General features: G+C 34.7%; 1 protein-coding gene across 1 annotated transcript in view; it reads left to right on the top strand.

The window, feature by feature from the left end:
- The window catches only part of RASEF (RAS and EF-hand domain containing), a 38,486-nt gene extending 24,822 nt beyond the window's left edge, over positions 1–13,664 (top strand). Inside the window, exons 6-17 of the mRNA XM_031054345.2 lie at positions 486–601; positions 1,382–1,450; positions 2,296–2,380; positions 4,098–4,189; positions 6,180–6,411; positions 7,466–7,603; positions 7,696–7,843; positions 8,743–8,824; positions 10,089–10,203; positions 11,010–11,129; positions 12,111–12,187; positions 13,556–13,664. Coding sequence (XP_030910205.2) covers positions 486–601; positions 1,382–1,450; positions 2,296–2,380; positions 4,098–4,189; positions 6,180–6,411; positions 7,466–7,603; positions 7,696–7,843; positions 8,743–8,824; positions 10,089–10,203; positions 11,010–11,129; positions 12,111–12,187; positions 13,556–13,664 — 1,383 coding nt within the window. The remainder of the gene's footprint in view (positions 1–485; positions 602–1,381; positions 1,451–2,295; positions 2,381–4,097; positions 4,190–6,179; positions 6,412–7,465; positions 7,604–7,695; positions 7,844–8,742; positions 8,825–10,088; positions 10,204–11,009; positions 11,130–12,110; positions 12,188–13,555) is intronic.
- The last annotated feature ends 1,956 nt before the right edge of the window (positions 13,665–15,620 follow it).

Below are 15,620 nucleotides of genomic sequence, written 5' to 3'. Positions count from 1 at the left end.
CCCCCCAGAGAACTAGCTCTTCCAGGTAACTCCCAGTTACATCCTGGGCATGACGTGCTGTGGTATGGAATACCGCTTTAGCTAGTTTGGGTCAGGTGTTCTGTCTCTGCTTCCTCCCAGCTTTCCCTCCTCCCTGGCAGAGCATGAGGCTCACAAAGTCCTTGGCCAGAGTAAACATTAGAGCAGTAACAAAAAACATTGGTGCTATCACACCGTTCCCAGGCTGAAAGTCAAAAACACAGCACTGCACCAGCTACCAAGAAGGAGAAAAAAAATGACTGCTACTGCTGACCCCAGGACATGTGGGCAGGGACACCTTACACTAAACCATGTCACCCAAGGTTCTGTCCAACCTGACCTTGAACACTGCCAGGGATGGAGCATTTCAATTTAATTTTGGTATGTTTTGTTTTACCATTATGTCAACATGCTTATGACTATGACAGGTAATGTCTAATATCTTAATTTCTTTTTCTTTTTTTAAGGAAAATCAGAAACTTAAAAAAGATCTCATAGAAGCACAGACAAATATAGCTTTTCTACAGAGTGAATTAGATAGCTTGAAAACAGAGTATGCTGATCAGACTTTGAACACTGAGAGGTAAGGTACTTCTACATGATAATATTTTCACTAGGGGAAAAGGATCTGTTGTCTGATGTAGTAGTTATTATGTATGCAGTTGGTAACTGTTCTTTTGTAAATTTACCATCAATGAGAGGACACGTTTGACACCCTGCAAAGTATGTCATGACTGCTGATCACTTTTCTTGTCAGGTTTCAGACAGAGAAAGTTCTGTTTATGATGCAAACTCTGTAATCTTGCAAGGAAGCCCATTGATTTTACTGGTATTTCAGTTAGGATTCAAAGTTACCATCAGACGATTTTTTCCTTCATTATTTGCACTGAGATGACTATCTGTGTGAATATTAGGGAGAATATTAGGGAGAATAGACATCAATCAGTTTTTTCTGAAGTGAATTGAAGGTGCTTCTAGGTACTAATTTAAAGGAGTGTAAATGACAATTTCATTATGTGGCTATTTTCCGATAACAAAAAGATATTTCAAGGGGAGAAGTGGCAGTTCTTACAGCTATTTGGTAGATACTTTATTTTTCATTCACAGTCTCTGTGGAGATATAATGGTGGAGATCAGTGAAGTTACCAAGTGATTTTTATGTATTTCAGGAAAAATATGAACATAGAAAAACTATATTCATAAATATTTTGAAATGGCATCTTTTCCCCACTGTATATTTATCACCTCTTATAAATGTTGACTGTTATGTTTTGTCATCTGCCAAAAGCAATATTGTAAAAATAAAAATATGTCCTGTAAAGTAAAAATTATTGGAAATATATATATTATTTTTTTCCTTCAGAGACCTAGAAATTATCCGAGAGTATACTGAAGACAGAGACAATTTGGAAAGACAAATTGAAATACTTCAGTAAGTTCTTAGTAATTCAGATTTTTTTGACAAACTTTATGTATGTCCCAACCTATTCAGGAGTGCATATTTTCGTATGCAAAAACCTGGGAAAAAAATCTGAACTAAAAATATTAAAATGGCCTCAATTTTCATAGAAGGCTTTGTGTTCAATTTTCATAGAAGGTACCGTGCTGCTAACTCTACTGTGTTACTGAGCCACTAACTCTTCATTGTTTTATCGTTCTTTTCCTAGCCTCACTGATTTTCATTTTTTCATGATAAGCTTAATCAGATTTGAATCTATCAATGCTATATTACTTGGCTCCTATTTTTTATTGACTTTGCTGCTCCAGTAATTCCCAGTTTGATTGTTATCTGGAAAATACTAGATGCATGCAGTATACAAATGGTGCACAGACTTAGCTTTCAAGGAGGTGTCTCTAGTTAAATGCGTTATCATGAACATACTCTTCTTTCAAGCAGCTGAATCACACACATTCTTCAGCAGTATCTAAAGGTTAGCAATTTTGTATTTCAGAAATGGCTGTACCAGTCTACTACCCCATAGCTGTGTTTTCTGAGGTAATTCCTACAGTGTCTTTTTTCTCCTCAGCTGACCACAGACCGTGGTGGAAGAAGAGGGACAGGGTTTTGCAGACTGTTACTTCACAGTGCTTTTTTATGTAAAATAATTTGTTTGAGTGTACAACACACATTTCTAGCTCCACATTACTCTTCAATGTAAAGAAAAGCAAAAGGGTTCTTTTAGTTTTTGTTGTTTTTTTTTTAATTTTTCTTTGTGATAAATTACATAATGTTCGGTTTACCTTACTTTTGCAAGTTAAACTGTATTTCCTTGTTAGATCAGCTAATAGAAAGCTACATGACAGCAATGATGGTTTAAGAAGTGCACTTGAAAACAGTTTCAGCAAGTATAACAGGTCATTGGTATGTATTTTTAATTCTGTTATATTATACTAGAATGTTTAAGAATTAACACACCAAATGCAAATTGGTCTGTACTTCAGTGGGTTCTCAGAAAAATTAGTTTTATTCAGTGTATTCGCTCTGAGAATACAATTGTGTAATTGAATTTAGTTAGATTTTACTTATGTTTTGTGAAATAATGGACTTTTGTTGAAACACATCTAGTTTCTGAGGTGCTTTGCAAAGCAGTGATTTTTTTAATATGCTAACCAAATGTATCTGATGAGATAAATAAAACATCAGTTTATCTTTCACTAAAGGTGTCCTGGGTTCAGCTGTAAGTTATTTTTCTCCTTCTTAGTAGCTGGTGCAGTGCTGTGTTTTGCTTTAGTCTGAGAACAAGGCTGATAACACACTGATGTTTTCAGTGTCTCAAGCTCTGCCAGAGAGGAGGGACACAAGAAGCTGGGTGGAAGCAGAGACAGGACACCTGACCCAAACTAGCCAAAGGGTTATTCCATACCACAGCATGTCACGCCCAGTACATAAACTGGGGGGAGTCACCTAGAAGGCCAGATCACTGCTTGGGCTGGGCTGGGCTGGGTATTGGTTGGTGGGTGGTGAGGAATTGTATTGTGCATCACTTGTGTTTATTGTTTTCTTTTCCCCTTTTAGTTTTATATTCTCTCCCCTTTTTATTTCCCTCATTATTATTACTAGTGGTAGCATTAGGAGTTCTGTATTATACTTTAAGTATTGGAATATTCTTATTTCAACCTGTGGGCTTTACATCCTTTCAATTCTCCTCTCCATCCTGCCAGGGGAGTGAGTGAGCAGCTGTGTGGTTCTGGGTTACTGGCTGGGCTTAAACCACGACAAAAGGGAGTATGTTTGTATTGTGTATATGGGAGTGCCCTACCACTGAAAACACACTTTTTCAGAAAACTGCTTTTTTTCAGTAGCAAGGTCTTTACCTAATTTAAACATCAGGAAAGCAGCTAACTGTTGTAGAAGGATGGGGCTAGTATAATGGGCCCGCAGAGACAGTACTGGGCAAGAAGGAGGAAAATAGGGTCATTGCTTTATTTCAGCTTACCATACCAGTGAACACCAGTACCTTTTGCTGACACAGGCTATCAGAGGTTCACTGCAGATACAACAAGACACCATTTCCTTTCTGCTATGCCCTGAAATGTAAGGGGGACAGGTAACAGAGAATACAGAGAAAATTGTTTTCAGTGAATAAACATGTAAAGGAACAGCTGAATGTATGAAATATGCTGTCATGTGCTGTCGTTTGAGATCTCTCTTTCTCTCCACTACCTAACTTAAGAACTAGAAGGTACCTCTACTGAAACTAGCTCAGTTAGTGGCATTTGCCATTTCAGTGGAGTAGTCAGCATACCTTTTTTTTTTTTTAAATATTACTTTTCAAAGTTTAGCATTTTGAAGTCTTCAGATGTAATCAATTAAATTATCATCTTGGAATTTCAGTTGTCCTTTTTTGGTTGGGTTTGGCTAGCACTTTCAGTATTAAGGTAACAATGTAATCTAAAACACTGTATATAATGGGCCTTTTGACATCCAATCCTATAAAAAAAATAAAAATCAATAGTTGAATATATATGAAAATATACAGTAGTAATTTTGGTGATGCACACTTTTTTCATGAAATATCTATAGATGTTTATACTGTGTTCATCAAACTTATTATGCATTTGCTATGTGTCTGTCACAGCGATTAGCAAACACCTCACCGGGGAGTACCATTTCTAGAAGCAGTCCTAAATTTAATGGTGGACAGTCTCCTCTAAACTCACGGTATGACAGGTAAGCTAGGTTCACGTTTATTACGTTTAAAACGGGTAGGGTATCACTTGTTGTAGAAGACCAAATACTGCCTGATTCTAGTTTGATTCTCAATCTCCCCTCTGTGTGTCCAAGAAACTATAAAAATCTACTGACGACTTCTAGGTTACTCAGTGTTTAGGAAATTAGCATTTGGTCATATCCTCAGACTGTATGTCTGCTTTTTCCTTTTGTAATAATAATTATTATTACAAAGGTTTGTGGGCCTAATGTCCTTCTCTGTAAATATTTATTAGATATTTGCCAGATGGTGCAATGCTTGCACTGCCACAAAAGTAAGAAGTGCATACTACTTTAAAAGAAGGTTCATGTTGTATGAATAGAACTTGATTCCCAACAGGTATGACTTATTAGTATCTAAAGACAGAAAGACATATGATTTTCCCAAACTATGTTCATTGTCAGTACTTTGTCTCCTGTCATCAGATCAGCAGCAAGAGATATTGATTTTCATTCTAACATGTTTTAGAGCAATTTACAGTAGTAGGTACATTTTCTTTCCTTTTTTCTTTTTTTTTTTTTTTTAAGCTTATCATACATCTTGGTCTAACCTGCTTTAAGCAGGTATGAAATTCCCAGCATTGAATTCATGCTTCAGTGAAGTTAAAAATAGGCTACTAAAGACCTTTTATTCCAGGGGAAGCCTGACAAGCTTAAGTTTGCTGTAGCATGCACCCTTCTTCTGTATTTCGGTGGTTTGGTAGAGGCTAGTAAGTGCATGAATACAAATAGCATGGATGCTGTGATATTCCACAGCAAATATCATTCTCATTGATGTGGTTATTTATTAGCTTGAAGGAATGTAAATTAGATGGTTCTGGATGTTGCTGCATGGGACATTGGTGCCTTTGTCACCTCTATTTGGCCACTTGCAAAGAGAGATTATATCTGAGTAACAGCTTCATAATTGATGATTTTCCCCACTGTATTTTGTGGTGTGCCATTGCTCTGGGAGCTTCCAGCTCCTCTATCAGCAAACTGTCTTTACAAGGATTGATGCTGACTTGGCCTGTTCTAGTAGTTTAGTGCTTCAAATCCATTCCCAAACTGATCGTCTCTTCTCCACTGTGATTTGGAAACCTTTTCTACCTGACTTTAATTTGTGCCTGTCCCTGTCTTGTTGCAGGAACAGGATAATGACTGTAGCAGTAGTAAACCTTGTTAAAAGATTGGCTACTTTAGAAACGACTCTATTAATCTTTATTTTCTCTAGATTAATTTACACAGATGAAAAGTAGTTTTATTTTCTGTGAGCCATACTACTGTCATTGCTGCATCCATTTAAGAATTTCTATATATATTACAGCATCCAGAAAGGGAAGGGGAAAAAAAAAAATAAAGGAAAGGTCTTTGAAGGAAGGGTGAGGGAAAAGAAAGGATTTCTGTGTAAAACCTGAAATTTTGTGTAGCCTACTAAACTATAATAAAAAACATTTCAGTGACTTCTTCCACCATTACTCCTGTCTTGAACTGGGCTACCTCCTTTTCTGTGTTTATAGCTGTTACTTACTGGCTTGTGTGCTTCTGTGAGCAAATTGATTAATTTGAATTAGATACAGTACATCAAGGTCATTTTATATGTTTTAGAATAAGCCAAAAGTAGCTAAACCATCAGCAGTCATATTCTGCCTAAGATCTCTTCATTGTATGTAATTTTTCTGAATATTTTTTCTTTTTTTTTGATTAATTTTTTGTGTATGAATAAATAGACTTTCTTACAGAGACTCAGAAAATCATCATCAATAACATAGATTATGTAATTTAATCTGAGCATATTTAGGATTGAAAAATAAATTACTTAGAAAGGCAAGAATGGCCTTAATATACGCCTTAAACTGTATAGTTAGGATTTCTAAGTATTAACTATTCCAGAATGGTGTAGAATGGTGTAGATTTTGTTAGAAAAAACAGTTGTGGAATAATTGTCCCTCCTCCCAATATTTTTTATTAGATCATCTCCTTCTTGTGTGGATGAAGATTATGATTCTTTAGCCCTTTGTGATCCTATGCAAAGGATTAACTGTGAAGTTGACAGCTTACCTGAGAGCTGTTTTGACAGTGGTTTGTCTACCTTGAGAGATTCAAATGAATATGATTCTGAAGTGGAATACAGGCAGCAAAGGATTTTTCCAAGGTCACAGTGTATGCAAGAAAGCTTTGGTGGTGATGCTTCTGATACAGACGTAAGTGCCAGACTTACTCCTTCTCTGAAAAAGACCCTTGATGGAGACAAAATTAGTTTCCTGGTTTTTAAACTGAAATGGATATTTCCCCAAAGGCCAGTTAATACTGTATTTGTATGCATTCAAATAAGATTAATGACTTTTTTTTTGAGCATGTATAAATATTCGTCTTTAAATTAAAATGTTCTTTTTGACATTTTTGATAGATGTTTGAAGTAATAACTTCATTTTTGAAGTACATGTGTTTTTTGAACATTGTCAAACAACATGCAGACAGGAGTTCATTTTCTAATGATAGGAAATCAAATACTATAGCAGTCAAATAGGTTTCTCTTCACTTTCTCTTACTATGTTGTGGCATTGAATGGAAAAACATGAGTAAAATAATACTGTTAGTGCATACATTGACTTACACAGTAAGTCTCAGAGAATTTAGAAATGTAAGAATGTGTATTGTGTCCATTTTATTGTTAGTAAAATGGGGAGCTTTGCTGATGACTGCGTATCGAGGCTAGTATCAAGCATAGCAGAACACAGGGTTTTATAGAGCAGATCCTTTGCTATGCATTTAGTAGAGACATTTAGTCTGTTTGCAGTTAAAAAGTTCTATGAACAGTGGTGATTACAGCTATGCTGTATTTAATTTAGCTTGAGCTAAATTAAACCCTGTTGTTGTAGGATAGAGAGTAATGTCTTGTAGGGAGATGTTTTATTTTTGTAAAATAAGTTTTGAAATAAAGTATTTGTTTATTGTAATTATTTTTTAAGCTGAATTTTCCATGTGGAAATTAGATTTCTCTATGCGAATACTGTGCTGAAAGCACGTACACCAAACAGCAAACAGATTTAAGGATGAAATGTAGGCTATAATGAAGAACAAGTGTAATAAGAACAAAATAATCACAGTTTTTCAACTAAAATTGCATGGCTTATTTGGTCATTTATCTCTGTTTAATCCAAACTGCAAGAACAAATATTTTAAGCAGTCTTAGCTGTACCATTAAAAAAAATGTATTTTTCTTACTGGAGCTAATACACTAGCTTGTATTTTCAGGTTCCAGAGATCAGGGATGAAGATGCATACAGTCCTGATAATAGCAATGCAGTATTAGACTGGAAGACCTCACGACCAGTAAGTCGGAGCAGTTCAGTTGTGTCAACAAGGAGATACATATCCGCTCTCACCCCTCAGGTAACCAGTTCTTTTAAAAAAAAAAAAGAAGTGTTTGCTGTGGAAACTATTTTTTATATGAGTTGAAACAGAGGGGTTCTTTTTATTTTCAGTCAGATGCAACTGAATGTGCTCTGAAATACCCCAGTTCAGAGAAGGCTTACAAGATTGTTCTTGCTGGAGACGCAGCAGTGGGAAAATCCAGTTTCCTTATGAGACTTTGCAAGAATGAATTTCGAGGCAATACGAGTGCAACCCTGGGTATAGTTGTTTTTAAAATTCTAAAGTTAATTTCATTGCTGTTCTGTGGAACTGGGTAAAAAGATTACCCTCTGTGGCTGCTTGCCAGAGTTTCCTGAATATACACAAGTAGTTTCTTATGATGTGAGCTCTAATTGAGTGATAAAGGTTAGAAGCGCTGGAGGTAATAGGGTATTGCTGTAATTTTGTTTCTCTTTGCAAAGTACAAAGCCTGTTCCTGAGCAACATCAAGGACTAGACAAGGGAGTTTGAGTGTAAAAGGACTTAGAATGTTTGTATGATCCTTTTCACATTTTTAATTACTTTCTTGTCCTCAGCTCTTTCCTCTTTCCTTAGTCTTCTATAGTATTTTTTTTTGTGTCAGTTTCTTCAAAGTGTTACTGAAGCTTTTGTTTAAATGCAGCTGAAGGGATTTCTGACTTGTGTGTATAATTATAGCTGTCAGCTGACAAACTTGTTTACTGATTCCAAATACTTAATTTTAGTCCTGTAATTAAATCATAGTTATATATTTGTTTTGTTGCCTCTGAGTCAGGATTTTTCTTTTAATTTATCTTTCTTCTTCTTGACATTTGAAATAGTCTGTTTATAAAATAATTTCTCTCCTTCCATAAAACTGCTTAGAGAAATAGGGATGTTCTTGTTTGCTGGTCATAATGACACATTTGTATTAATGTTTCTGGAAAATATGTGGGTAAAATATTTCTGTAAATGTTTTCCTAAAGATAAATACGTTCACAGGATTATTGCAGTTCAAGGCTATGTTCATGACTGAATCTCATAATCTATTAAAGGAGATGAATTTTGAAATAACTTGTATATGGCACATAACTTGACATTTTCTGTGGGGGTTTTAAGGTTATTGATGTTTTTTGTTTGCCTATACACATTCTTTTCAGGTGTAGATTTTCAAATGAAAAGACTAATTGTTGATGGAGAACCTACAGTGCTACAACTGTGGGACACAGCTGGGCAGGAGAGGTTAGTGATTCTTTGCACTTACATAATTTCAGTTGTTTTGTTTCTAAAAGACGTTTGTCGTTTTCCACCTAGGTAAAAAAACCCCAAAACACGCTAAATATTAAATGACTCTAAAGTAAGTCAGTTTGGCCATATGCAAGTGTGCATAACAGATGTGATTTTGCTCTGCTGAGACCCATGGTATGTGGAACATTTAATTGTTAGCCGTGGTGATGCCTTAGGTAATCTTTTCTGTCTGCAGGGAGAAATAGTTGAGGTTCACCACAGCATTAATTAATTAAACCCATGTGCCCCTCTCTTGCAATACAAAAAGATGGAGTATATGTACATTGTTTCTTCCCTCTTTGCCCTCAAAGACCTGTATTTCTACACAGGCTTTATCTTAGAGATTCCCTTTCCTTCACCGTCCTCTCCTTTCCTTGAATGTCCTGATCCTGATTTGCATTCTATTAAGGGTATGAAAACTTCTTCCAGGAGACTTTAGAAGGACTTGTGGTGAAATTATACAGTTTGATGAATGTATATCCGAGGTCCTTCAAATTTCCTCAAAATCCTGTGACAAATTTACTTGAGAGCCATTACTTCTTTACTAATAGCTTTTGGGGCTTCTTAAGAGGTTAATCTAACACCTTGGAAGTCAGTTTAATCTGTTTATTGACCAAGATTTGTATTGGGCTGTCTGAGTTTGGTTTTGCCTGTATGAATAATTAAGTGAAGTAGGTAGTCAGAGGCTCAATTGTTCTCCTCCCACAGAGTAAATTTATGAAGAATATTTTAAAATATATTCTAAATACCTAGTTGCTGTCCTTGGTTGTTAAGTTGATTGTGTTATGATATTGACAAAGATGACTGTCACTGATGAATTAATTCCAAATTCTTGGCTTCATATGTTTTCAAATGTAGCAGAATAACCCACTCAATTTCTAAAGTTGTATGTAAGTGAAAAAGCCTTGTTACCTAATCAAAATTCCACTGTAAAGCAGATTATATTTTATAGATACAAGGTAAACTACATTTTTGTTTTGATACAAAACGTTATGACTGATGTTTAGGAAGGATTCTATGGGTCCTTATGGCACATTTATAGGCCTACTGGAGCCGTTTTCAAGATATACTTACAAAAGAAGCTATGAGAAAACTCATCTTGTAGTATGGAGGAAATCCTCCTCAGTAGTGTAATAAAGTAATGTGGTGTTCTTAATGATGTTAAATTGAATAATTTTTTTTATGATGTGGCCTTATGCAAATTTTATTTTTCTGAAAGATTCCGAAGTATTGCTAAGTCATACTTCAGAAGAGCAGATGGTGTCTTACTGCTATATGATGTAACTTGCGAAAAAAGCTTTCTTAATGTGAGAGAATGGGTGGATATGATTGAGGTAAGAACCTTAAGTATGTGCAAGTTACAAGCTATGTTTTACTGTATTTTTATCTTTATTATTTATAAAATTTGAGTATCTGGATGTTGGACTTAGCCAGACTGCAAACACTCATAGAAGTAAAAGCTATATGGAAGTCCTAAATGTGTCCTAACATATTCAGTTAGTGCTAAAACTGATACATGTTTTTGTATAAAATGGTGGCATGTAATCACACTCTTCCTATTCAATTCCTTTTGAAATAAATATGACAACCCACTTCAGATACTCTCTTGTGGATGACTTGAGTATTCTTTGGAGTCTTTGCATTTTAAACCAATGTGTTAGATTCTGTAAATTAGCTATAGTTCAAGTGAAATTTTGAGTATTTCTTTCTACTATTACTTCTTGTTTGTTTATTTGAATACAGATTTGCGTGTAACGTAGAGCATTTTTCTCTCATACCAGAAGCATTTAGTAAGAGCTAAGGAATTAAGCAAGATCTTTAATTCATCTTCTGAACATGCATTTCTTTTAATCATACTACTAGAGTTTGACACTTTCTCCATAGTAATTTTGTTATACAGCATTTGGGTATGGTAACCATTTTCATTAGGTTAACTTAACAAAATGCCTTGTTGGGAAGCCCATCTTTGCAGGCTGATGTTAAATATGAACTAGCTCATGATTCTCAGCATTACTCTCATTTTTTGCGATAGTGCGGAAAATGATTTTTGTGGGAAGGAAATCAATATGACATGATGATGCTAGTTATTTTTTTGTTTTCTGAGAGTTCTAGCAATAAGGAAATAAAATCCTTTTTACAGGATGCAACTCATGAGAATATTCCAATTATGATGGTGGGTAACAAAGCGGATCTCCGTCAAACTGTTACAGAACAAGGACAAAAATGTGTTTCTGTAAATTATGGAGAAAAGTTGGCCATGGTAAGGTCCAAGTCTACCTCTTTAGTATAAAATGGTCTTCAAAACTTGAATCTGAGAACCATGTGACAAACTAGCAAACAGAAGTAATTTTTTGGTTGTTTGTTCAAATGTAGTAATTAGGATTTGTAGATATTTCTCATTAAAACTATTGAATAATTTGTTCACTGGGCTAAATCTCAGCTCAGTTTTCACTGAGCTGCACTTAGTTTTTGATTGGGATAGTTTTCTCAGCCTTTATGGTGAAATGTAGATGGACTAGGAGACTGATGTTTGCTGCTGCCAAAGGGAAATCGCCAGTGCAAATACAAAGCACACTAGTGAGCATATGAGGCTTTCACCTAGCTGGTGTCTGTCCAGCTTTTGAGTGGAATATTTTCACCTTCAAGAGACTGTCTTGTATTCCTGTGATGTCTGCAGAAAGAAAAAAAGAACTCTCTGCTATAAATAGAAGTCTGGAGAAGTTTTGTGCATGCATTTATATAGGGGATAAGGGATGCATGTATCCCCTATTTTGCAGAAAAGAATATAGAAATTTTAATGTCTTGAATTTCTGAGTGCTTGTGCAATTGATTATACAAACGCAAGTGTCATGTCTGAATGATATTTCTAGTTAACTTAGAATACCAGATGCTGCAGTTCATAAGTAGCTAGCAAAATGTTATAGCAACTCTTCCTATTTTGCAGGCTTGTGGACAACATTTAATTTGGACATTAAGCCTATGATGTATTTTTTATTCAGTTTGTTAACTCAGAATATACTGAATATAAAAAAAATACAATTAGAAAGTAATTGCTGGGTTTTTTTCACAGTACTAATGTGGACATATTGGAGAATGAAGAGTGTGAGATAAAAGTCCTGTTCATTTAAATGTGTGTCATCTTTCTTTGTGTTATTGAGGAAACTATTTGTAATTGAATATATATATATTCACATGGAAACAATTTCAGATTATTTAGTTTAGCATTTATTTTTACTTACAGACTTATAACGCACTATTCTGTGAAACAAGTGCTAAAGATGGATCTAATGTTGTAGAAGCAGCTCTTCATCTTGCTCGGTAGGTAGCTATGTTTCTATTTTTGAATAAACAAATCTTGAGTATGTTTAATGACATGGACCTGATATGTGAATACACATGCAAAGATTCTCTGTATTTTTTTGTATTTTTCTTTGTATTCTTTTTATTGTAAACTATACCTTTGTGTATTATTACATAATTGCACATCATGCACACTGCACATGTACATCCAAAATTGTACCAACATAAAATGAAACAAACAGAATTTAAAAATTAATAACATATTAAATCTTTATAGGTACCTACAAGGTAGGATTTATTCTCAGTTTAATCAAGTAACATTTTTGCTTGCAAATGTTACAAAGCTGTCTTTATAATTAATATTTAAATTACAGCTCAGTTAAGGAGCTCACATTTTTAAAACCTGGTGAATTTACTTTCTTAATTCTTTCCTGAATTAATTTGAAGTACATATAATTATGTATAATTCATTCTTAATTCTTTCACATATATATTCAGTTTTATTACTGACCACTCTAATCTCATGTTTGTTCTTTGATGTCTCTTTCTCTAAAATATATAAAAGATAGAATTTGTAATTCATTTAGCAACCAGGTATTTCTGTGATAATGTGTGAACCAAGCATTACACTTCTACTACCTTTTCAAACAAGCTTGATTATAATATAATTTATTTGTCTGTTAATGTCAGTGTGAACTTAGTGGCCAATTTGTTAAACATCATGTTACAAACAACCTGGCCATGAATGCAGCTATGGATTAAGAGGTTAGAGAACATATATAGCACAGTTCTATAACATTAATCATAGCTGGAAAATTATCTCTAATGTTTAAACTTGATACCTTTGTTTAACTGTTTCAAGGATAAAAAAACGTTTTGCCCCTTGTAGCCTCTCTCTTCAGAATCTCAGAAATAAAACTTTTCTTCATAAAGCACATTGATGCTCATATCATCCAGACATTACCCAGAAATATGGTCTGGAATGACTGTCTGCAATTTCTTTACTCAAGTATTGGTAATTTGTATTCTTTGAAAGAAGCACATAATTTTGAAATTAACATTTCATTACCATTATGCTGAATAATACAGTGTTATTACAGCTACTTTATGAATTTATTCTACTAATATGAGGAGAGTTATTATGTATTAGAAATTACTATATTTCTAGCACCAGCTATGATTTGTACAGAAATACTGATATGATTCCAAATTTGAAACTTGGGAAACATGTTGATTCTGCTCACTAAACCCCAGAGTTTTGACTATGCAGTCGATGATGGTGAGCTCTGTAATACATACTGGGGGAAACAGAAGAGTGAGCATGAATTAAAATGTATTAACTGAATGCATTTTTTTTGTTTTGTTTGTTTTTGTGTTTCTTTACAGCGAAGTGCGAAAACGAAGTGATAATCAAGATGATAGGAAGTCAGTAACCAGCCTGGCTGGAACACCTGTCAAAAAATTAGCGCTCAAGAAAAACTGTTGCAATGTTTAACTGATAGATACTTTTCCTGACCTAAATAATTTGTATGTTAAAAAAAAAAAAAGTTAATGAAGGATTCAATAATGTGTTCTTTTTATTGTGGACTATCCATTTGTATATTTAGAAATTGCACATCATGTTAAAAATCCAGACTCTTCTGCCCACTCACATCTGTGCGCTTTCTTTGTCCCACAGGCTTTGGTTTCACTTTTTTTAAGCGGTGTAAGTCAAATCAATGCTATGGTTGTCACTGCATATAATATTGTAATGTATTTTATCATCTTTACCTGCTTGTTTCTCTAAGGGCTCAAGATTTCTTACATACAGAACATTGTAATATCATATATCACTCATAGGAAAAGAAAAATATTATAGCTTCAATTTTTTTAATCTTTTTGTTCATGCCTGCTTATGTAATTTTTTGGATGTCTTAAGTTATATGCTCATGAAACCTTTCCCAGGAAATCCACAAAACATTGAAAGGTTGTCTAGATCCAGGTAAGCCCTATGTTCAGGGCACGAAACAGAATGGTCTCTGTCAGCTTAAGACAGTGGCAAGCGCATGGGGTTCTGGTGAAATTTTGCAAAATCTAGTGAGTTAGAATTTATTCAATTTGGGAGTTGGGGGTTTGATTTAGAGCTGAGAAGTAGACTTTATATCTGATCCTACACAGCTCAGAAGTGAAAGGAACTTTTGCATGGACCATTACCACTCAAAATTCCAGAGAGACTATGATATCTGTGACATGTAGGATTACCAAGATGAATTAATGATCCAACACCTGCCTGTTCATTTAGATTAGATCATTATTAGTATTACAGAGAGATGCGGGTTGTAATTTTTCCCTTGTTTATCATATCTTCCATTCAGACCCTAATTGAGAGATTGTAGTAGTACAGAGGAGTCTCTTTCAATGGATATTCTTGATGCTTTTTTTAAGTTTTAAACATGCAGGTGAAAGAATTGCTGCACATACACAGAGATCTGTTTTAAAACTTTATTAAGAGAAATACCTGAAATGAACAGTGACCATTTACTTTAATTAGAACTCTTTTGTCTGATTTAAGAAAACTCTGAGAAATTCGCGAGTGGGTGGTAGCTTTAGGTCTCAGTATCTCTAAAACCCCAAGTTATTATTGCTTATAACAGTTCCCAACAGCCCTGTAGTGTAGTAAAAATCGTAGGTATTTCTGCAGTTAACAATCATGATCCAGTTTGTCTCATCTTTCACAATTTTTTTTGGACTGGAATAGGGCTCTTTCAGAGCCAGTAAGTTGTTTCTGTCTTTTCTGTATATATTAATAAAACATCTCCAAGCTGACACCTAGCTTGGTAAATAAACATTGGATAAAGTTTTATGGAGTGATTGAAAACCCATATGACAAGCAGCTGTTACTGCATTTTATCAGCACTATAGCTGAATGGTGTATAGCCTGTGCTGCATTACCAGTTTTATAAAATGTGGAGTTCTCAGAAACAAGATAGTTCAGAATTGAAAACACCCAACAACTGAACAGTTTTAAAGTAGGAAGAGCAGTGTAATTAGGCATCCTTTCAAACTTCTAGATCAGATCCTCAGGTAATGAGCTGAGATTGTTCTTAACAAGACAGATAAATCTAATGACAAAAGGAATAAGGCATTTTATTTCACTGTATTGTACTTCAAACCTAGAAGAGAAAACATGCTTGTTTTCCTTTCTGTAGTACTAAGGAAGCCTTTACACACTACCTTCTTCCATGCAGGAGACGAGGGTTGTAGCATCCTCCCACCCAGCAGTACAAGATGCCTCGCTATAATCCTGAGACTTACTTAGAGCAGGTGGCAGAGAATGAAGGTGTATCAGGAATATGCCTGGTCATGTATCTGTTGTTTACTTTTGCTGATTTGTTTTGTTGTTTACCTTGTATTATTTAAGCAACAAAATTACAGCTGTAATTAGCTTCTCTGAGGAGAAAATGACAGTTCA

Source organism: Melopsittacus undulatus, chromosome Z, assembly GCF_012275295.1.
Source record: "Melopsittacus undulatus isolate bMelUnd1 chromosome Z, bMelUnd1.mat.Z, whole genome shotgun sequence".
Taxonomy (NCBI): Eukaryota; Metazoa; Chordata; class Aves; order Psittaciformes; family Psittaculidae; genus Melopsittacus; species Melopsittacus undulatus.
The sequence above is the reverse complement of the archived record's forward strand: the minus strand, read 5'-3'. Positions and strand labels throughout refer to the sequence as shown.